Raw genomic sequence first — 23,947 nt, forward strand, 5'->3', positions numbered from 1 at the left:
AAAGTACAGTTGGGGTAGGTGCCAACTTGGAATTGATGTCAAATCACGGGCGGACATTGGTGTATAGAATGGGGGTTTTTGACATTTTAAATGTTTACAAGTCTGTAGCGGAATTCAGAAATCTGCATTGGGCTTGTCCGTACTTTTCCATTTTTTTGAGAAAATTTCCGATTAGTACCTTGTACTTTGGGCCTAGTGCCATTTTGGTCCCCGAACTTTAAAATGTGACAATTCAATACCCAAACTTTTAAAACATGACAATCTAGTACCTGTCGTTAACTAGCTATTAACTAATCACTAAGTAGCATTTGAAAAAGACACAAATGCCCTTCAAGTGTTATTTAATTTTCTTTATCAACCATCTAAATGTTGACAAAAAATTAGTAGTCCCAAATCCTTTCATTTTCCATTCAAGAAAATTGGGGTCAAGTTTGAGTGAGCATTTTGGTGACCCCAACTTTCTTGAATAGAAGATGCAAGTATTTGAGAATGTTAATTTTTTGTCAATGTTTGGATGGTTGATAAAGACAATTAAATGACACTTAAGGGGCATTTGTGTCTTTTTCAAATGCCACTTAACGGCTTAACAACTGATTAACAACTAGTTAACATGTATAGATTGTCATGTTTTGAAAGTTCAAATACTAAATTGTTGCATTTTAAAATTAAGGGACCAAAATGACAATAGGCCCAAAGTATAGGGTATTAATCGAGAATTTTCCTTTTTTTAGGGAAAATTCCCCATAGGAACCTGTATTTTAGGATGAATGTCAATTTAAGGACAATCTAATACCCAAACTTTCATTTTGTGACAATCTAATATCTACCATTAATATACCATCATGCATATCACATGACTCATGTGCCATTTAAGATTTTTAAAAATGTCAAAATTACCCTTAAACACTATTCATTATCTTCTTTCTCAAGAAAACAAGATCCGGTAAAGCCTCCATCCACCACCAGTCATACGTTCTTCACCCCATCCAATACTCCGGCCATGCCCGGTTCCACCCCAACATCTAAAGGAATTGCTTTTGCTCCCTCAAAAAATCAAAGAAAGAAGGATTAATAATGAGCAAGATGATCATTTGATACGAGGCGGTAGGCCGAAATAACCAACAGATCTGTGATCCTTGAGCGACTCAACCACCCTTCTCATGGTAGGCCGGCTCAGAGGCGGGTGAGGTGGGTTCCTTGGGAGTAAAGATGATCGACGTACTCCTTTGCGATGAGCACCATTCGGGAGACGTTGGCACCGGTCTGGTTGGTATAGAGAGAAGTGGTGCTCCACCACTCGGAGACAGAAGGTGAAGCGGTTGCGCGATGGTTGTGAGAGATGGAGAGGAGGAAGTCCTTGATGATGAACTTCTGAGATGGGTTCCACTTGCCGTACCAGATGAGGTAAATGTTAATCGGAGAGGAGAGAACCGGGCCCATATGGTAGCGAAGGCGAACGAGGTCGGAAGAACCCTCGTACTTCTTGGAGGACGAGAGCATGTGGGCTGGGAGCTTTGGGCTGTAGTACTGTGGGCATATGTCAAGGGTTTGGGTTGTGAGAGCAGCCATGCTGCCGCTGCTGCTGTGTAGAGATAGGAGGGGTCAAGAGAGTTTTGGGTTTCAATCGTATGTCAAGGGTTTTGGGCTTCAGACGGTTGCTCTTCCAGTTTCAAATGGAGGTGGACAGAAGCAGAGGAGGGGTCAAGAGAGCGTGTGGGCTGGGAGCTTTGGGTTGTAGTACTGTGGGCATATGTCAAAGTTTGGGTTGTGAGAGCAGCCATGCTGGCGCTGCTGCTGTGTAGAGATAGGAGGGGTCAAGAGAGTTCTGGGTTTCATTGGGGGTTTCAACCGTATGTCAAGGGTTTTGGGTTTTAGACGGTTGCTCTTCCAGTTTCAATGGAGGTGGCCAGAAGTGGAGGAGGGGTCAAGAGAGTTCTTCCCCTTCGTTCGAATAGAGTTGTAGGGGTGACAAAATCACCAAGTTCACTTCTTCTTCTTCCACCTCAAATCACCCAATTTCATAATTTTATTTTTGAATTATCCCTAAAATATTATAATTCAATTATAAAATACCTCTAAATTCCTATATCCTACGTATAAATTGTTTATAAAATAAATAGTTTTTAAATAATTGCCTTGGAACAGGGAAAATTTGAGAATTCCCTACCCCCAATGAAAAATGGATGCCCCGCCCCAAACCCGCCTCACCACCGGGGACGGGGCAAGGTATCGTGACTTCAAGGTGGGGACAAGGAGGGGGTGCCTCACCCCAAACCCGCCCCGTTGCCATTTCTAGCTGCAACTTCTGGTGGTAGATCTGAATCCGTGGTGGTTTCTCCATCGTTTCTTCTACCTCCCTCTTTCTCTTCCTCAACTTCTATTCGCTACTACAACTTCCGGTGGCAGATCTGAACCATGACTCCGGTGGCATCTACAACAACGATTAATATTATCAAACCTGGTTTTAGCCCTTTCTCTGAATTAGTATCAAATACCATTGGGAATCCTGCCAGAGAATTTGTTATCAGAGAGAACAAGCCTCTGCAGCTGAAGGTAGAGGTGATGGCAAATCGAAGGGCATTTTTGTCTTTTTGCACGTCATATAACGGCTGATTAACACCGGGTAGTAGATTGTCGCAAAATAAAAATTCAGGTACTAAATTGTCGCATTTTAAATTTCGAGTATTAAATTCGCACTCATGGCTGTTGGAACTTAAAATGATTTTACGGTTTTATCCTTACCATGGCGCAAGAACAGCATCATAGTGGACCGGCTCACGAGCCGGGTAAAACTGGAAATACCTGCCAAACACCCTGCAATTTCATTCATTCGACCTCACTTCGTTTCTTCTCCCGAAGTCTTCGGATGATCTCTGCAAATATGATATGAGACCATTCGAGAATGGCGATTCGAGGCGATCTCCTGAAGAAATGGGTTCTCATGATAACATTTCTTTACTGGGTTTCTTTAAACAATGTCTCAGCTGTTTGTGAACTCAGCGTTGTTCACCGCGACGGGCTCTATAACTTTAGCTTGGCTTCTCCCACTCAAGAATACCCTCACGGGGTCCTCAGCGAAGATGGGTAACCCCCTTTTGCCTTAAATTTTCATTTCTTAGTTGAGCATCTTTGATTTTCTGTTATTTATTTTGTATTTTTTATTCCTTCTTTATATTAAATTCGAGCTCTTGTGGCTAAAATGCGTTAAGTGTGTGGCCTACATTCATTTTCCATTTAGTCTAATTATCACTGTCCTTTTTTCCCGTATTCCTATTTTCTAGCTTGGGTGAATTTATGGTTACTATCCTTTAGTTGTCAAAGCGTAATTTGAGGTCTGTTGATGCTAAAGGGCATTCTTGGATGCATATGTTCTTCAATTTGTTCTTTTGTTTCTTTTTTCTTTTTAATTTATGAGTTAAACATATTTCAATTATCCATTTATTTATTTATATCATTCAGTGTTACTGGTGAAGTTGCTGAAAATTTCCTTAGATGATGCAAGGTTCTTGTGTGTCTGAGGTTGAAATATTATACCAATTGAAAAGAAAAGTAGATACCCAGAGATTCCAAGACTATGCCATGCTTTCGTATAGTTGATATGAAATGTCCTTGAGAGTTTGGTCTTCCAGATTCTAAATTTACTTTGGCCAATTTAATCAAGCATAGGTATTAGGGACTGTTTGGTAACAGCTAAAGTGGCTGAACTGATTGACTTAGTGTGTTGTCTTTTAGTGAACAAGTTATTAAGTAGGTTGTGATCTCCATCATGGTTGAATTACATGTCTGTAATGGTAACTACAAACCCTGAATATTTTATCATATGACTATTTTATCCACTAAAAGACAAATCAATAAGCTACTACATCAACTATTGTCAAATGGCCCCTTAGAGAAAGATTGAGCTGATTGTTGACTCAATTGCTTTTCTGATCATTTTATGCTTGTATTTCATATTTGGTAGTTTCAAACAAGAAGATGAAAAAAGGAATTATTTATTTCTTTGTCCATTAAGACTTAAGAATCCACTTAAGAATTGGAATTTTACCTTCTTGAGTTCAAATTATAGCTAACCTTAGACAATTGAATCTCTAATTTATTGTTCTGTAGAAATTGGGATGTTTGTGAGATTTCATGGTATTATTTTTGATTTCTTATTAGATGATGCACTTGTATTTCTTCGCAGATTTTACAAGGTAGCAGTAAATGAGACTGTTCTCTGGTTTCAGGTTGGCCTCATCAGGTTACACTTTGTGGCTTTGTTTATCTTGAGTTACTCACCTAAGCATCTATATTCTATTCATATGTGAAGATTTTGATCACAAACTTTTTATACTTATACATAAATGCCTGAAGCAAAAAATGTCTTTACTATACCGGATGTGGAATGATCCCACCAGTACTTATATGGTTATATGTTGGATCTGTTTTGATTTGGAAATCCATGAAGTCTATTCTGTAATCAGCAAAGTATTGGCACCTTAGGATCTATGGTGCTGAACTGGGAAACTATTTCTTCATGGTGTTAATAATTCCATTTTCAGTACTTGGGCTCCTCCCTTTTTTTTTTTGATCAGCTTCAGTGCTTGGGCTCCTCTTATTTTGTAACTTTCTTGAAGTATCAGTTTGAGTTTATTTCTAATTGATTCTCTCTTATTTTATATGATATGGAACAGCTTTGCAATAGAATGATATTCAATCATCATCCCCCTAGATGTTTTGACTGCCAGGTAACTGCTTCCTAGTTTAAATAAATCATTTCCATTGTTGACAATGGTGATATTGTTATTTTCTTCACAAGGTTCTACATTTTGATTTTCATGGGAATTTCTGGATAGGTATACTGTACCTATGACCTAGGGGGTTAGGCTCTAAAAAGGAATGTAGAGTATTCTTCTGAACTGAAGCCCTTAAAAGCCTTTTCTTTAAAAATAACTTCCATAATGAATGCAACTAAACTAAACATTATCCCAAATATTTGAGGTTATCTGCCCGAATGTTGCTCCACTAATATATTCCAATGCAAATCTAGTACGTATATATTTTTTTTTCCATAATTAGACTAAGATAAAATACTTGTGTTGCAAATTTAGATAGTAATGAGGGTACAGTTAAGAGTGGTTACCACTGAAAGAGAACCTCCAAATAACCTCTTTCACCACCTTGGTTAATACATAGCAAGGAAAAAATTGAAAAAAGATTTGCCCCATATCATTGGAACCTAGGGATTTTCTTCTTTTCAGTCCTTGCCCTCTTTACAGCAATAATATGGACATTACATGGATTTAGTGTGTATCTCTTGTATTTCTGGCTGTTGGAATATCCCAACCTGTTGTACTAAACTTATTTTATATATTTAATAAAATCTTCTTTACTGATAAAAAAAATATGGACCTTATATGGCCTTGTTTTCTTAATGTAGAGACTCTTAATCACTGTCCAACTTATACCTTTGGTTTTTTGATGTCATTGCAAATTTGAGAAATTTTTAATAAGAAAAAAGTCTGAAAAAATATCAATAAAAATAAATTCTAAAAATACTAAATCTCTAACTCAAAACTCAAAACCACCAAAACAAAGGAACAAAGAAATCCTGTTGTAAATTTGTGGAGTGTCTTTAAATTGGCTATAAGCTGCTCAATTCATGCCCAAATTGTGTGATCTTGGGCTTGTTAGATGGATTGAATAAACTTTCTAGTGGCATCAAAATCAAGAAATGAGTAAGTTTTAATAGCCCAAGATTTGGCTGCAATTAGAATGATGGACTTGAGATGCTTTATTTACAGTTTTGAGTTGAAGCTCATCTCACTCATTTACAACCTTGCATTTGAGATCTTTTATACCAACATCATTCTTCCCTTGTTAAAAGAAATTCTTTGAATTTTGAAATACTTGAGGATAAAGTTTGGCTTCCAAAGAATTGATCACAAATTCACAATCATAATAAATCCTATAGATTGGATCTCAATTATAATGAGATAGTTTTTGGACATCACTGTAAATGATATAGTGATACTTTTTGAATAGTTTTTGATACAGGTTCTTTTGTACAGAGGAGGGTGCCTTGCCCTCCCATCTCATTCTCATACTATTAATACGATACTTTTTGCCAGCTTATCAAAAATAAATCCTATAGATGCATCAATCAGTGTTTTACCATATTGTAGGTGGGGCTCATTTTGTGGGGTATACAATGCCTGAATCCAGATGCATTTCACCTGGCTTGTTGCTATATTTTGAGGAATTAATCTTGATTTTGATGTCGAATGGGTAATTTACTATATTGTAGGTTGTACCTATGATGTTTAGGGTTTAAACAGTCTAGTCTAAATAGGACTTAAAACAAAGGATGCTATGCCCTTCATGCTTAATAACACACTGCTCTAACCAATAGATAATAGGTTTTTCAAAGAAATATCTTTTTTCCTTCAGAAATTAGTTTTGCATGCATTTGTATATTAACGTTTTTATTTTTTAAAGGGAAAATTTCTGATTAGTACCCTATACTTTGAGCCTAGTGCCATTTTGGTCCCTGAACTTTAAAATGCGACAATTCAGTACCCGAACTTTCAAAACATGTCAATCCAGTACCTGCCGTTAATCAATTGTTAATCAGCCGTTAAGTGGCATTTGAAAAAGACACAAATGCCCTTTGAGTGTCATCTAATTTTCTTGATCAACCATCCAAATGTTGACAAAAATTAACAGTCCCAAATCCTTGCCTCTTCTATTCAAGAAAGTTGGGGTCTGTTAATTTTTTGTCAACATTCTTGAATTGAAAAGGCAGGGATTTGGGACTTTTAATTTTTTGTCAACGTTTGGATGGTTGATAAAGAAAATTAGATGACACTTGAAGGGCATTTGTGTCTTTTTTAAATGCCACTTAACAGCTGATTAACAGCAGGTATTGGGTTGACACATTTTGAAAGTTCGGGTACTGAGTTGTAGCATTTTAAAGTTCGGGGACCAAAGTGGCACTAGGCCCAAAGTACAGGGTACTAATTGGGAATTTTCCGTTTTTTTAAATGACTTCAGTTTGTTTAGGCATGTGTCGTCTCACTTCACATCTTGCACCTCAAGCTCTAGGAACCCCTTGCACTTTAGTTGCACTTCTTGCTTTTAAAACATTGGCATCAACGACTTTTAACTGTATTATAGTCATCTGTACAATATGAAGGATCTTCAAAATGACACTTTTGTAGAAAATGTTTCATGCTATACAGCCTAGACTGCCATCTGCTTTTTTGAATCTTCTATAAAAATTCTGGCATCAGAAGCATGTATTGTAAATCAATAGAATCTTCTGGTTGGATGTTCCCTTCATTAGCAGAAAGCTGATTTGGAAAGTTTTCCTTAGTAATCACTCCAAGATAATCTTGGATTATTATATCTTCGAGCTTTTCTTTAGTATGATCTTGATACCATGAAACCTTCAAAATTTTCCTCCACTGAATCTTATAGAGCAACATATTCTGCAGTATTTTTACATACCTCTGGTTCTTCAACCTTACATACCTCAGAGAGATCTTCTGAGTCCACTGAATTGTGGTCACCACCCCTTGCAACTAATGATACATCCAATGAACATTAGAGAGGAATGTGGCATATTATGGATGAAAACAGCTCCATTACTGCAACATTACTTCTTCAACGTATATTTTGATCTACTTAATGTATAATCTATTCCATGCTTAGGGTCCTATGTACAGTAAATTCCCTCTCAGTGACAAATACCATTATTTGTTTTACTAATTGAAGTGTCTCATTCGGTACTATAGGATTGTGGTGGTCCATCACGCTGTGGTATGAAATGTAGTGCACTTGTGGCCAATAATATAGGAGGTATGTGCACTTATCTTTTTGGTAATTTTTCTTTTGTATGCAACTTACATGCTAAATTAGTTGTTAAACCTGGAGAAAGCAGCCAAACCTATAGTTCATGTCTGTTGAAGGCTTGAAATGGGTATGAGATGCAAACCATGATTGAAATCACGGATTGACATTGGTTTATTATTTTTAGAAATCCTCCCTAGTGAGGGAATTTAGTGAAACCCCTGCCAGGTTATTTATAAATTAGAAAAGTAAAATTGATTGATTTGTTTAAGGACTTCTCTGTTGTTGGCATTGTAAGGGGGTGGAGTACAGTGGCAAACACTACGACTGTAAAAACTGTTGCGCAGGAAATATGGTCTCTGCTAATTCAACAAAGAGTGAAGCTGAATTTTGATGGAAGTTCTTTAGGCAATCCGGGTCCATCTGGTATAGGGGGAGTCTTTAGGGGTGGAGAGGGTAGAGTAATTGCTTTGTACTCAGGACCAATAGGAGTGGGTGACTCACTGAGAGTGGGAGTGATGGCTTTACTTCAATGTGTAAGGCTTGCTAAACAGTTCGGGTATCATCAAATTGAGGCAGAAAGGGACTCTTAAGTTATTGGGTGGATGCAGTCAGGAAGCTTGGAGGTCTGGGCACATATACTTTTGGTAAGGGACATTTTTTGCATAGCAAGGGAGATTGGAGTATCAAGTATTCTCCAACTGGACTAGAAGATTGGGTACATTGGTAAAGCAAGGGACCTCTAGGAATAACTTGTTTTGGGCTGTGCTGTAATCATCAACTATTGTTGGGGTCAATATCCTTTCTGGGGTGTTTGACATTTGTATTGTGAATTCTCTTATTTAATGAAAGTTACCGTTTCCAATAAAAAAATAAATAAATAAATTAGAAAGGTAAAATAATGGGAGCTTGGGATGGGCTGTATTCCAGGAAAGGGAATCAAATAGATTGGCATGTGAAATCAGAAATTGTAGTCCAAACTGCTGAAGGAAAGATGAGATCAACCAAGGTGGGCATAAAGTGGAAGAGCATTTAGTTATGAAGTTATAGTTTGTGCACGAAAAATATCTAGTTTGAAACAAGTTGGGAGTTGAAGTTTCAAAAATGGGTTGCTGAACTGTCTACTCAAGGTAGCCTGAGGGTTGCTAGGCACATTTTGCCTTGTATATTGTTGTAACATGTGGCGGCCTAGTAAGGGCATTTTTTGGTTTTTTCCTATGTTATTTGTTATAAGCTGTCGCCCAAGTATAAATATTAACTTAGGGCGCCACCAGCCTCACAACAGAATAGAACTCTCTTTCTTCTCTTTTCCTTCTTCTTTTTCTCTCTTTTATTACTGTTGAACTACATGGTATCAGAGCACTGATCTGGGCGCAACCTTTTCAGATCGTGTTCATCTGAAATTCTTTTTTGATTGGAAGAGGAGGTGAAGACTCCATCGTGTTCTTCATCTGGGTGCAACCTTCAGTCGTTTTTTTTCTTTCTTCTCTCTTGGTCACTGTACCAAGAAGAAGTCTGTTGTGGCAGCCGAATGTAGTAAAGGTTTTTTCTAGATTTGTGGTGGCAACCGAATGCAGTAAGGAGTCTTCCTAGGTTTGTGGTGGCAGCCAAATGCAGTAAGGAGTTTTTTCCTAAGGCTCTGTTTGGTTTGCAAAAAAGGGATGCGAAAAGAGGAATATTCCTAAATGATACCTTTTTCCTATGTTTGATTGTTGGGATACAATGGTATGAGATGAGAAAAGAGTGAGAAGCAGGATCCCAAAAATAAGTGAATGGGATCCCACCAAAATAGTGCGACCCCAGTGAGAGGAAAACCGTGAGACGCGTCTAAGAAAATTATCGGACTTTGTCAAGCCTGAACTCGAGAGTCTCTTCTTCCTTCAGCCAAACGTCCCAATGGTCGTATCTCCAACGACTTCTTTGGTGATCCCGAGCAAAGGTAAGACTAGATCTACAATCCTCTTGCATTGGCGAGCCATTTCCTCTATTTCTTATATATTTTGATGAATAAGAATGTCTTTACCATTGTTGCGCCAGTCTCTGCAATGATTGGTCCCATTTCATCTTCTTCACTACTTTTGGCAAGGAGAAGCTCCATTCTCGTTGTGTAGGCGAGACTTGCTTTTTTTTTTTTTTTCTAGTGTTCTTGGTCTGAATAAATCTCCATTCTCCTTCTTTTCTAAATAAACCCCATTCTCCACACTGGTGCTGATCTACTTCTCACTCACACTCTCTGATATCCGAACATTCATTGTCACTCTCCCAAGGTTCATTTGCTGCAATATCGCCAGCGACCAGCTTCAACGTCGCCAAAACAAGCTTGTCACTGGCACCAGTGTGAATGCCGGTGTCTGTTCAAATATCTCTTCTCCTCTCTGTTTAGGGTTTGTTCAAATCACCAAAACAAGCTTCAAAGTTTGTGATTTCTTCAACGTCGCCAGTGTTTCTTCCCCTTCCACTTGTCAAGGCTGAATATTATTTCCTGTCCATCTGCATCCATTCTGCAACATCACAGGAATAAAGGTTAGGAACAAATTTTCTTTCTTCCTCTTCCCGTGTTTCTTCGATGTATGCTTGTTGATACCATTGTATGGCTTGCTGATACTTAAATGTTCTTTCTTAGTTAAACTTATTTTGAAATTTTCAGATTCTAAATCACTCCTCTATGACCTCTGTCTTTGCTTTTTAAACCTCAGTAGTTTATTAAAACGTTATCATTTGCAAGCAACAAGCGTTTAATGGTTAGTTTGTACGAGCTTATGTAGATTGACAATGTTAAAACATTGTCATTTTGAACCTCAGTAGTTTATTAAAACAGAGTTTGCATTCATATGCCTGCTCGTTAAGGAAGCAAGAGGACAATGTTTAAAACATTACCATTTTAAACCTCTGTAGTTTATTAAAACAGAGTTTGCATTAATATGCTTACTCGCTATGGATGCAAGAGTTTGCATTAATATTTTCTGGAATACTGAAATGTGAGAACGACTTGATTTTTAGCTAAACATTCATCATAATAATATATACGCTACTCTGGAAAGTGCAATATGTACAAAGCTTTTATGGGTCTATGGGGTGTGAACTTTGAAGATCATTTGGTTGATTCAGAAGGGAAAGTGCAGAGGCTGTTGTTTCAAAGATCATTTGCCCCCTCCCCCCATCCATAGTTGCTTACTAAGAATGCAACTATGGCTCTTGATGTTCACAGTGTACCTGGATTGACGTCTGCATCCTAGAGAACTACCTTAATAATTAAATGAAATAACACTTGTTTTTGGTAATAAGATGAACCCAAAGTGCCCGTGTAGACAAACACAGACACACAAAAAAAGGATAATGCAGTATTGCAGGTTTGGTGGCCTAATACATGTTCTGCTGAACAGGGGTTAAGCAACCATGTCAGCAGGTGATGATGTTGGAATGGATTTGCTTGCCAGTGTGACATCTGGAGAAATGCCAAAATCTGATCTGGGTTCTACAATTGGTTCTCCTGGGAGTAGTTCACCTGTGGCAGATGACTATGTGGGTAACAGTGGGAGTAGTTTATCAACTTGTTAAGAGGGAGGGAGGGGGACTTCAGAAACCACAGTGCCAGTGCCCTCCTTTGTATTCAAATCTAATATGATATAGAAACATGGTTTATGCTGTATATACTAGCTTGTTCATGATTTGAAGCTGATGGGCGCTTTGAGTTACCATCATGTTAAGATAATTCCTAGACCATCATTGGCTGGATGCTTGACTCTGCCATTCATAGAAAATCCAGATCTTTTGGTTCTACAGTGGCTTGGGATGGATGAATAATGATTCCTTTCATAGTTACCTTAGGAAGATTTAAAGAGAATACTTGCACTTCAAGGCTTAGATGTGGAGGCTTTGCTTTGTTTAGTCAAGAAAAATAATTGCAAACAAATGTGAAATATGAAGATTCAAACAAGTGAATCAGTAGAAAGAGAAGAGAACTGGCTTTAAAAAAAGGAAAAAAAAAAGAAATAGAAATGAATGAGAGGGAGAATACTTCCTTCAGGTGTGTGTGTCCTACTCTATTGCTTATACGATTGTGTTAACTGATGTTAAAGGACTAGGACAAATAATGCGCCCAATAACTCAATCGGCCCCACTTCTCAACACATTATGAGTTTTGAACTTTTGATCTATTGTACATTCTGCAATGGTTGCCATCTAGCAGTGTATTGGAGCATGATGCTACATATCATTTGTTAATATTTGGAGCTGTAGCATTAGGTATATACAATTTTTTTGACTAAAAATAAATGTGATTTTGTAAAAATTGTTGGTTTGGAAAGCGATTTTCCTTTGCATGATTTTCCCACAAAACAAACGTGGGAAAAATAATTTTCCCACGTTTTTCCCTTGTATAACCAAATGATGGAAAGTGAAATTTTCACACTTTCTCATCCCACCCTTTCCCATCCCATCCAAATCTTCCCGTAAACCAAACGGAGCCTAAGGTTTTTCTATGGACTGTCGTGGAAGCCAGTTATGTACTGTAACCACTGTTACATTCATATCTAAGTGTATGACCACTGTGAATGTCAGTTTTGAGGTTGTAGGGGCTGGTTGTCTCCTTCTCTTATAAGCTGAAGTGTTTCAGCTAAGGTTTATTGATCTACAGTCCGGCTAAACCTATATTTGGAGCCTTCTTAAACTACAGAAGTACAAACCTTCTATCTCAGTCTGTTTTGAAAAATCAGCAGTAAAGTTTTTTGAGAAAAATGACTACTAAGGATTCAACAACCTCTGGTATTACTTCCCATCGAGGAAACCTAAACGGGGGAATGGACAACATGAATTTCTCTATGTCTATTCCCCCCTTTGATGGCCTAAATTATCTGGAATGGTCCAAAGGCATCAAGCTGTATATCACAACTAGGGGGAAGGCTGGTTACATAAGTGGAAAAGTAAAATAACCAAAGTCTGGTACTGCTGAACATGATCGATGGGATCAAGAAAACAACATGGTTATGTCATGGCTGTTAGGTTTCATGCTGCCTCATGTAAAGAAAAATTTCATATGGGCTGACACAACTTGTGAAATTTGGGAACAAGCCAAGGCAACCTATTCTAAATAGCGGCACTTTGCCAAAATTTATCAACTTCAAGCATAATCATCTACTTGTAAGCAAGGGGACCATAGCCTATCTACATATTATTCAGACCTTACATCTATCTGGAAGGAGCTGGATTATTATCAGACTATTGAGTGGAAGAATGATGAGGATGCACAGGCATACAAAAAACTTGTCTCCCAACATCGAGTATTTGCTTTCTTGCATGGGCTGAATCCTGCTTATGAGTCTCTTCGGGTGTAGATTTTAGGAAGCAGGGAACTTCCTTTAATTCAGGAAGTATATGCCCTAGTCCAATCTGAAGAGAGTAGAAAAAATCTAATGAATGTTTCAGAGGGAGAGCAACCTGTTGCCCTAGCTGCAAGAGGGGGTAACATTGGAACGAAAAATGGAGAATCAAGGAAAAGTGAGGACAAGGACAAACTGTGGTGCACACACTGCCAAAAGCCTAGACACACTTGAGAAACCTATTGGGAGTTAGTGGGGAAGCCCAAGTGGATAACCAAGAATCAAGACACTTCAAAGAAGTCTCCTCAGAAGAAATTTATTTATGCAAATCTAGTTGTACAAGATTACCAACCATATAATTTGGCTACTGGATTTTCCCAAGAGCATCTAGTGGTTCTGATCCCAAGAAAGACATCATTAACTCCTTCAGAGATCATTTGGAACTGTAGGGTAGGACTCTCGGACAGATGGATAGGTTGGTTCCTACCCCTTCTACTTCGTTTGCTTCTATATCAGGTAAAGGTGCTTCTGCATTTCATGTGTCTACCTTTGCTCCCGAGTCACCTTGGATCATTGACTCAGGGGCATCAAACCATATGACTGGTAAGTCAAATTTATTTCCGAAATACACTCTTCTCTCTGGAAGGGATAAAGTGAGACTTGCTGATGGGTCTCTATCCACTATTGTTGGTCAGGGATTTGTATCCCTACCTGATGGCCTTGTTTCACCCCACACCCTTCATGTTCCCAAACTTCTTATTAATTTGTTATCAATAAGCAGTATTACTCAATCCTTAAACTGTTTTTTTTTTTTTTTATGAATGAAAATAATTTATTAAATCAGAATATAAGGCAATACAGGAAACCCATGAAGAGGCACGAGCTGTTACCTCTTCTAACAAAGTATTACATCAATTAAGAACTGGATAAGCAGAAATAAACAGAAATAAAATTACATAGCAGCCCAAAACAAATGATCCATTGAAACCCCTTGCTTAGCTAGTCCATCCGCTAAGGAATTTGCTAATCTTTCTACCCAAAGAGAGGTAACTGTCATATTTCTTGTGAGCCAATTGACTTTCCTCAATAAATCTCTATATCGCCACATAGCTGAAGCTGGTTTTGTCAGCCATTCCACAACAATTTTAGAGTCTCCTTCAACTACCAAGTGTTGAACTCCTAATTGTTCAGCAACCTGGATGCCTTGTACAGCCTTTAAGATCTCTACTCTATTTGAGTCTCCTATTCCCACAGGGCCTGAAAACAAAGCTGGGATGTTGCTCTCCCTATCTCTCAGCACCCCTCCTATCCCCGAAGGGCCTAGGTTTCCTTGGCTACTACCATCAAAATTCAGCTTTGCCCAACCTTCAGGTGGAGACTTCCACACTGCAGTTGCCTTGTCCCTCCTCGTATGACTAGTGGCTACCGCCTTCCAGTTACTCCAAATGTCATCAAAGGAAAACGTATGAAAGAAGTCTAAAGTTCTTAGCCAATGAATGGCTCTAGTCAATATACAATCCTCAACAGTTTGTAAGCTTCTTTCCTTTTCTTTGAACAGCCTAGCATTCCTTTCTTCCCAAATTGTCCACAAGGCTGCTTCTCTAATACATCTCCACATCGTTTTTCCTTTTTTGTAGGCCACACAAAACAAGAAGGATCGAACATCTGACTTAATTCTGAGGACAGATTCTACCTGCATCCAAACAAAGAAAAGATCCAACTCCAAATAGCACTAGAAAAGGAGCAAGATACAAATAAGTGGGAGCAATCATCATCACTAGCGCTGCAAAGTACACACCAGGGGACAAGCACATGAAAGGCCTTTTCTTCTGCAAGCAATCCAGAGTATTGATCTTTCTATAAAATATCTCCCAACAGAATATTATAATTTTAGGAGGAACAGGTCTGAACCAAATCTCCTTATAAGGAAGAGGGTGAAGTAATAGAAGGAAGAAAATGAGAAACAGTTTTTTCCTTGTAAAGGGAAAGAGAATAGAGAGCCGGGAATTTGTCCTTAAGGGCAATGGTACCCACCCAAGTATCTTCCCAAAATAAAACAGAGTCACCAGAGTTGACATCATACCTGACCAAGTTGAGAAACTGAGGGAGGACACTCTGAATTGCTTTCCAAGGAGATGCCAACATAGCTTGATGTGATACACCCACATCCCAACCATTTTCCCGTCTGCCATGTATACTAGCTATCACTTCATGCCACAATCTCTCCCTTTCTCTAGGCCACCTCCACAACCACTTCCCTAAGAGAGCTTTATTCCTTTGAGCTAACCTTCCTACTCCCAGTCCACCCTCCTCTTTACACCTACAAACTATTTCCCAATTGATTAGATGATCTTTCTTTTCCTCCTCAGGCTCCCACAGAAAAGATCTCATTATCCTCTCCAACTTCTTAGCTTCCCTAATAGGAATCCTAAAGATAGAGAGAAAATAAACTGGTAAATTTGCTAGGGTAGCTCTCAATAAGTCACTCGACCCCCTATGGAAACGTAGTTCTTTTTCCAAGAAACTAATCTTCTCTCAAACTTTTCCAAAATTGGGGTCCAAAATCTACTCTCTTTTGGGTTAGCCCCTAGAGGGAGACCTAGATACTGCAAGGGCCAAGAAGAAATGGGACAACCTAAACAATCAGCCACAGACTGCAAAGTCCTCTCATTCACATTAACCCTTACCACACAACTCTTATCCAGGTTTATCTTCAAATTGGAGACATTCTCAAAGTGTTGTAACAATGCTTTGAGACTTCTCACTTCCCGCCTGTCACCCCCTTCACAAAAAATTATGATATCATCGGCAAACTACAGGTGGGTTACCCGGACATTGTTCCTTCCAATCCTCCAGCCTCTAACTTCCTCTTCCTTATCTGCTTTAGAGATTAATCTATTGAAGACATTTGCAACTAGGGTAAAAAGAAAAGGGGAGAGAGGATCACCTTGTCTAAGGCCTCTACAAGCTGGGAAAAAGTCTTTCACCACCCCATTAACCAAAACGGAGTAATGGCAGGAACTAATACAGCCCTTGACCCAATTGCACCATCTAGCTCCAAACCCACAACACCCTAGGACCTCTAGTAAAAAACTCCACACAAGATCATAAGCCTTCTTCAAATCTAGTTTACAAACTGTTGAAATAATTTAGTTGTTGGTGTTAGGGTTTGTTTGGCTAGTTAAAGTGTTTTTTATTTCTATTTTTTCACTTCCGTTATGTCTGTTATTATACTCACTTATAGCAGGGGCACAAGGGTCTTTTCCCTTCTTATTTCTGCCGCCCTATATATATATTATAATAAAGCTGGCGCCGCCAGCACTGCTACATGGCAAAATCCCTTCTCTTCTCTTCTCCCTTCTCTCTTCTTCTTCTCTTCTCTTCTCTTCCTCCTATTTCTGGCCGGCCATACTATCAAGATGGTATCAGAGCAGGAATACTGACTAAAGAGAGCAGATCGACCAACTTCACTGAGAGAACAAATCGAACAGACTTGCTGAATCTGGGCGGAACAGAGATCTGAATCTGGACTAAGGAAAACAGTTCTACAACTGGTACAGTTCTTCCGTTTTCTCTTCTTTACCTTCCTTGATCGTGTACCAAGTAAAAAACCAAATGAATCTGGGCTGCTAAATGCTGTCGGATCTATATACCTCTTTTTGATTGGATCGTGTGATCCTCTGTTCATGTGTTAAGACGACTATAGGTCAAGGATGACCTGTCATCTCAATAATTTGACTTGATTATAAGTGATAAGGATCTCTCCTGCTGATTAATGGTTTTAGACATTCTGGAAGGCTGGTAGGTTGGGACTGTTAAAACCGTACAGGTCTGAAATCTGCCGAATATTGCCTCTATTTTGTCCTGGAATTGGTACTGTTTGTGCTCAGCCTGTTTTCAAACCCAAGTGTGTGGGTGTGGACTGAGTGAAGCATTTTTTGTGGAGTAAGGAGGGGTCCTAAGTCCGGTGTTTGGGACTGATTATCTGTTTTGACCATGTCTGAGAATTCTGCTACTTCAGAGATTTCAGGGAGCCACACTGGAGTGAGTGGGGGAATGGATATGAGTTTTTCCATGGCTGTTATTCCCTTTGATGGTTTGAACTACCTTGAGTGGTCTAGGGGAATAAAACTCTACATCACTGCTAGGGGGAGAATAGGATACATCAATGGGAGAGTGAAGGAACCGAAGTACGGAAGTGCTGAATATGATAGGTGGAACCAAGAGAATAGTATGGTGATGTCTTGGCTCTTGGTGTCCATGCTGCCACAAGTAAGGAAGACTTTTATGTGGGCTGAAATTGTTTGTGAGATATGGGAACAAGCGAAGTCCACCTATTCAGAGCAGAGACACTATGCCAAGATATATCAACTGCAAGCTGAATCCTCTACTTGCAAGCAAGGGGAGAGGAGTCTCTCGATGTACTATTCTGATTTGACATCGATATGGAAAGAACTTGATCACTATCAGAATGTGAATTGGAAAGTGTGATGAAGATGCAAAGGCATATAAGTCACTTGTATCTCAGTAACGAGTCTTTGCCTTCCTCCTAGGGCTGAATCCTTCGTATGAGTCCATCAGGGTGCAGATCTTGGGTAGTAAAGACTTGCCATCAGTTCAGGAGGTGTATGCCTTGGTGCAGTCAGAAGAGAGTAGAAGTGTGATGAATGGTGTAGAAGGGGAGTCAGTTGCCCTAACTGTTCGGGGAAATTCAGATACAAATGTTGGAGGTGGTTTTAAAAAAGGTGACTCTCAGAAAAAAACAGATGATAAGAGCAAACTTTGGTGCACTCACTGCCAGAAGACACGGCACACGAGAGATACATGTTGGGATCTCCATGGAAAACCTAAATGGGCATAGGATTTGGGTAAGAAGTCAACACCTGATCAGGGCAAGAAACCAGGCCAGCAGAATTAGAAAAAGTATAACTTAGCTAATATGGTGTCGACAGAGACGAGTCCTTTGGTAACTCAGGAGAGGCATCCCAGTTCTTACCCTAAGGAAGATATTATCAACTCCTTTCGTGAACATTTGGAATTGTATGGTAGGACTCTCCGCCAGATGGATTCTGGTCCTACTCCCTCTACCTCGTTTGTGTCTACATCAGGTAATGCTGCCACAACCTTCCATGTGTCATCTCATACCACTGATTCTCCTTGGATTATTGACTCCGGAGCCTCAAACCACATGACCGGTAAGCCAAATTTGTTTCAGACATATAACCTTCTCTTTGGGAGAGATAAGGTAAGATTAGTTGATGGTTCTTTTTTCTACCATAGCTGGCCGAGGTACCATACCTCTCCCACTTGGCCTTACCCTTCCTAATGTACTGCATGTTTCGAAATTACCTATTAATTTGCTGTCTATTAGTAGTCTAACTCACTGTCACTTTTTTTCTGTCTTCATGTGTGTTTCAGGATTTGGCCTTGGGGAAGACGATTGGTAGAGGAAGCATGGTGGATGGTCTCTACGTGTTGGAGAATAAAGCTGGTCTTGTGGCTACAGAGTCTATGAGTTCGTCAAGTGAGAGTCAAGCCTATCTATGGCATAGTCGTCTAGGTCATCTTTCTTTTGAGTCATTAAAAGTTATGTTTCCAAAGTTGTTTGAGTCCTTGTCAGTGAGTCAGTTACAGTGTCAGACATGTCAATTGAGTAAGCATTGTAGAAGTTCTTTACCTTTGCGAAATAAAAGATCTGAATTTCCATTTCATATTGTTTATTCTGATGTTTGGGGCCCTGTTACTCTACCTACTGAGGCTGGCTATAAGTACTTCATTACCTTGATTGATGATTATTCTGGATACACCTGGGTTTACCCTATGCGATCTCGAGATGAAGTGCCAAAAATTGTGAAAGATTTTCAACGCATGGTGTTCACCCAGTTCCAAACGGAAATCCATATCTTCCAGTCGGACAATGCGAAGGAATACTTCCATAGTGATCTCATGGAGTTTTTTGCTTTGAGTGGGTCACTTCAGCGAAGCTCTTGTGCCAGGACACCCCAACAAAATGGTGTGGCTGAACGGAAGAACCGCCACCTTCTCGAAGTAGCTCGTGGCTTATTAATTCATATGAATGTGCCAAAACATTTTTGGACGGATGCAGTCTTGTGTGCTACATATATCATCAATCGCATGCACTCTCGGCTACTAGAGTATAAGGCTCCACATCAGCTTTTGTTTCCTACAGCCCCGTTGTCCACCATTCCGATGCGTGTTTTTGGGTGTCGTTGCTTTGTCCATAACCTGTCCCCTACTCGAGGTAAGCTTGATCCTCGGGCTATTCCTTGTGTTTTTCTTGGTTACCCTTTATCTCAAAAGGGGTATCGCTACTATGATCCTACCTCTCACAAGTACTATGTCTCCATTGATATATCATTCATTGAGAATCAACATTTTTTCTCGGTTTCTCCTCAGGGGGAGAGTAGGGTTGAGGAGAAACAGGCGACTCAAACTCAACTACCTCCTTTACCCAATCCTCCTTTATTATGGGTTTTTCATCGTCGCCATAAAAGCCAGCAGAGTTCAAGAGCCGTGGAACCTGACACTATGCAACCAACATCATCGGATTCACCCGAGGCAGATCCGTTTCATCAGCCAGGTACACTTGCTCCTTTTGATATGTCTGTTCCTCTAAATGTTGATTCATCTGTCATCAATGATCTTAATATTCTTATTGCTAAGAGAAAGGGTGTTAGGTCTTGTACCACTAATCATCCTATCTCTAATTTTGTGTCCTATGATCATGTTTCTCCTTCATACCGTGCATTCCTCTCTTTTGTGGACAGTGTCCCCGTTCCTAAGAATGTGGCAGAAGCTTTGTCTAAGCCTGAATGAACAGATGCAATGCAGGAAGAAATTAATGCTTTACACAAAAATGGCACTTGGGAGTTGGTGGACCTTCCTGAAGGGAAGGAACCAGTGGGTTGCAAGTGTTCACAGTGAAACACAAGGCTGATGGAACTGTTGAAAGGTACAAGGCTAGACTGGTAGCAAGAGGCTTTACACAGGTATATGGAGTGGACTATGCAGAGACTTTTGCTCTAGTAGCCAAGATGAACTCTATCAGGATTCTTCTTTCATTGGCAGCAAATCTTGATTAGGAACTTCACCAATTGGACATCAAAAATGCTTTCTTGAATGGTGACTTGGAAGAGGAAGTGTACATGACCCAACCTCCAGGGTTCTGTGCCAAAGGCAGTGAACAAAAGGTGTGCAGGTTAAAAAAATCTTTATATGGGTTGAAACAATCACCTCGGGCTTGGTTTAGTAAGTTCCATTTAGCTGTTCAACAGATGGGGTTCAAACAATGCCAGTCAGATCACACTCTATTTGTGAAAAGAGGTGAAGGGAAAATTGTAGCTCTTATTGTGTATGTGGATGACATAGTGATCACAGGAGATTGGGGGACTGAAGTACGGAGACTAAAAAAATTCTTAGCTACTTAATTTGAGGTGAAAGATCTAGGCCCCTTACGCTATTTCCTTGGAATTGAAGTTGGCCGCTCTCACAAGGGCATCTTTATTTACCAACGGAAATATGTACTAGATCTACTAGAAGATACAAACAAGTTGGGGGTAAAACCAATTGAATCTAATCATCATCTGGGAGACAGTTAGGGAGAGTTTTTGAAAGATAAGAAGTTCCAGAGACTCGTGGGGAGACTTTTGTATTTGTCTATGACCAGGCCTGATATTGCTTATGCAATGGGTGTCCTTAGTCAATTCATGCACAACCCTAGGACAACTCACTTTGAAGCTGTAGAGAGGATCTTGAGATACCTCAAGAAGTTTCCCGGAGCTGGTTTGTTGTTCCAGAAACATGGTCACTTAAAGGTGGAAGTATATACTGATGCAGATTGGGCAGGAGCAATCAATGACCGAAAGTCTACCAGTGGGTATTGTGCCTTTATTGGAGGATACCTGGTCACATGGAGAAGTAAAAAACAAAGTGTGGTGGCTAGATCTAGTGCTGAAGCAGAGTATAAAGTGATGGTTCATGGGGTTGCTGAAATCATGTGGATAAGAAATCTGTTAGGTGAATTAGGTTTTGTAGTGAGCAATCCTATGTCACTCTACTGTGACAATAAAGCTGCCATCAATATTGCTGCTAATCCAGTCCTGCATGATAGGACGAAACACATTGAAGTGGACAAGCATTTTATTAGAGAGAAACTTGAAAACGAAGAAGTGTGTACAACATATGTCAGCTCAGAAGAACAACTTGTAGATATCTTCACCAAAGGTCTTCATCATGTGCGGCACAAAGATTTGTGTGACAAGTTGGGCATGATTGACATCTACGCTCCAACTTGAGGGGGAGTGTTGAAATAATTTAGTTGTTGGTGTTAGGGTTTGTTTGTCTAGTTAAAGTGTTTTCTATTTCTATTTTTTCACTTCTGTTATGTCTGTTATTGTACTCACTTATAGCAGGGGCACAAGGGTCTTTTCCCTTCTTATTTCTGCCGCCTTATATATATATTATAATAAAGCTGGCGCCGCCAGCACTGTTACATGGCAAAATCCCTTCTCTTCTCTTCTCCCTTCTCTCTTCTTCTTCTCTTCCTCCTATTTCTGGCCGGCCATACTGTCAAGACAAACGAAACCTTGGGTTCCTGACTTTCACATGTCCTCCACGCACTCATTTTCTATTAGGATCTGATCCGTTATTTGCCTTCCCTACACGAAAGCACCTTGTTCTTGACTGATGATGGAGGGTAGTACTACTCGGATTCCCAATGACAACACTTTAGCCAGGATTTTATAGATGCTTGTCACTAGACTGATTGGCTTATAGTCCTTAGGGTTCTTTGCATCTGCCTTCTTTAGGATTAGGGCTAGGAAAGTAGCATTGACTCCAGGGCTCACTGTTTTTTTATTTGCAAATTCCTGAAACACCCCTACAAGGTCTTCTTTGACCACATCCCAACAATCCTGATAGAAAGCCATTGTAAAGCCATCTGGACCAGGTGCTTTGGATCTATCCATTGAAAACACTGCCTGTCTGATCTCTTCTTCACTAAAGTTCCTTTCTAACCAGTTTGCTTGTTCTTCAGACAATCTAGTCCACTCCAAGTCTTCCAAGGTTGGCCTATTATTCAACGGTTTCCTATAGATTGATTTGAAATGATCCACAAAACATCTGACTATCTCATCTTGATTTGTGAGTTCCTCCCCATTCACCTCTAACTTAGCCACAAAATTTTTTCTTCTCCTTCCATTAGTCAATGCATGGAAAAATTTAGTATTTCCATCCCCTTCCTTAATGCATTTATGTCGCGACTTTTGCCTCCACGAGATTTCCTCTCTCAAAAGGTCCTCTTCTAGGTCATTCTTTAGGTTTCCTCTCAAAACCCGTTCTTGCTCACTCATCATCCTTTGAGCTTCCTTGGAATCAAGTTCCTCAATCCTGGACATCAAGTCAATTTTTTGCTCCTCTATCCTTCCAAAGTGTTCCCTATTCCACTCCTTAATTTTGGATCTCAACCTTTTCAAATTTTTGTGGAATCTTACTCCCTTCCAATTCACTCCTCTTAATTCTTCTCTCCACCATTCCCCAATCAAGTGCACAAAATCCAGATGAGTTAACCACATATTCTCAAATCTAAAAGGCTGAGGACCAGAAGTTAAGGTTTCAGGACTTAGCTGGATAGGGCAGTGATCAGAGGTGACTCTGGGTAAGGCTCTAGCCATCAAGTTCGTCCAATGGTTCTCCCACTCTTCAGTAAAGAGGAATTTGTCTAATTTTGAGCAAAGGGGGTTTTCTTGGAAATTCGACCATGTAAAATTGGCTTGTAAGAGGGGTAACTCCTTTAGACCAGAATTATTAATGAAATCATTGAACTTCCTCATGCTGGTTGTAATTGTCCTTTGGGGGTTATTAGATTCGGTACAAAGCCTAATTACATTAAAGTCCCCCCCAAGACACCAAGGACCCTCCCACAAACCTCGTATGGCATACAACTCTTCCCACATCTCATTCCTCTCTCTATACGAGTTTGGCCCATAGACATTGGTTAAGACCTAGGTGAAGCCATCCCCCACATTCCTAACCTTTAAGGACACAGAAAATCTTCCTATTAGCTCCTCCACTGATTCTACAGCATCTTCCCTTCCTAAGGTTACTAGACCTCCAGAGGCTCCATAGGACGACACTGAAGTCCAACAAACTCCTCTTGATCTCCATACACTTCTGATCCATCTTCTATCCAATTCTGCCAGCTTGGTTTCCTGCATCAAGACTATGTCCGGTTTCTCTCTCCTCAACAAATCTTTAATTGCCCTTCTCTTTCTTTCACTTCCCAAGTCTCTCACATTCCAGCTAATGATCTTCACCAAGCACTTTTTCAAAAAAACCCCTTCTCAAAGACTCCACCTTACATTAAAGTCTTTCTTCTTTCCCCTCTCCCACTAAATTCAATATCACCCTCAATATCTGAAATCAATCTCTCCACTTCAGATCTCTTTTTGTTTTTTCTCCTATTGTTACCCTTAGTCTTCCTCATTAAGGCACTAGCTTCATTTATCTCCCTCCCCAGATTAGAGCTCCTTTAATAGTCCTTTTCTTGAAAAGTTGTTACTCTCTCATTTTGATCTAATTTATCCTCCCTCTCTTTATACTCCTCCAACAACGCGCATATTCTCTCCCAAGTTCTCTCTAGTTCCTCCTTTTGTCCCTCTTCCACTGCCATCTCACCTTCTCTCGGTTCACACTAAGAGCTGCCAGTCTCTCTTCTCATCCCCCCACTGGAACTTCCGCTCGGGATGCTGGTGTATCAGTTTCAAGCACAGAAGGCACAT

At 39.8% G+C, this 23,947-nt stretch overlaps 1 protein-coding gene across 3 annotated transcripts in view; it reads left to right on the forward strand.

The window, feature by feature from the left end:
* The first annotated feature begins 2,774 nt into the window (after positions 1-2,774).
* Positions 2,775-23,947, forward strand: part of LOC104602522 (autophagy-like protein) — a 49,916-nt gene continuing 28,743 nt past the window's right edge. Inside the window, exons 1-4 of one of the 3 annotated variants that reach the window (XM_088898084.1) lie at positions 2,779-3,084; positions 4,184-4,226; positions 4,674-4,727; positions 7,776-7,839. In XM_088898084.1, coding sequence (XP_088754210.1) covers positions 2,903-3,084; positions 4,184-4,226; positions 4,674-4,727; positions 7,776-7,839 — 343 coding nt within the window. In that variant the 5' untranslated portion in view covers positions 2,779-2,902. Of the gene's footprint in view, positions 3,085-4,183; positions 4,227-4,673; positions 4,728-7,775; positions 7,840-23,947 lie in introns of all 3 variants that reach the window. The other 2 variants (XM_010266244.3, XM_088898085.1) reach the window with 2 other exon arrangements.

Source organism: Nelumbo nucifera, chromosome 2, assembly GCF_055504915.1.
Source record: "Nelumbo nucifera cultivar China Antique chromosome 2, China Antique-T2T, whole genome shotgun sequence".
NCBI classification, from domain to species: domain Eukaryota; kingdom Viridiplantae; phylum Streptophyta; class Magnoliopsida; order Proteales; family Nelumbonaceae; genus Nelumbo; species Nelumbo nucifera.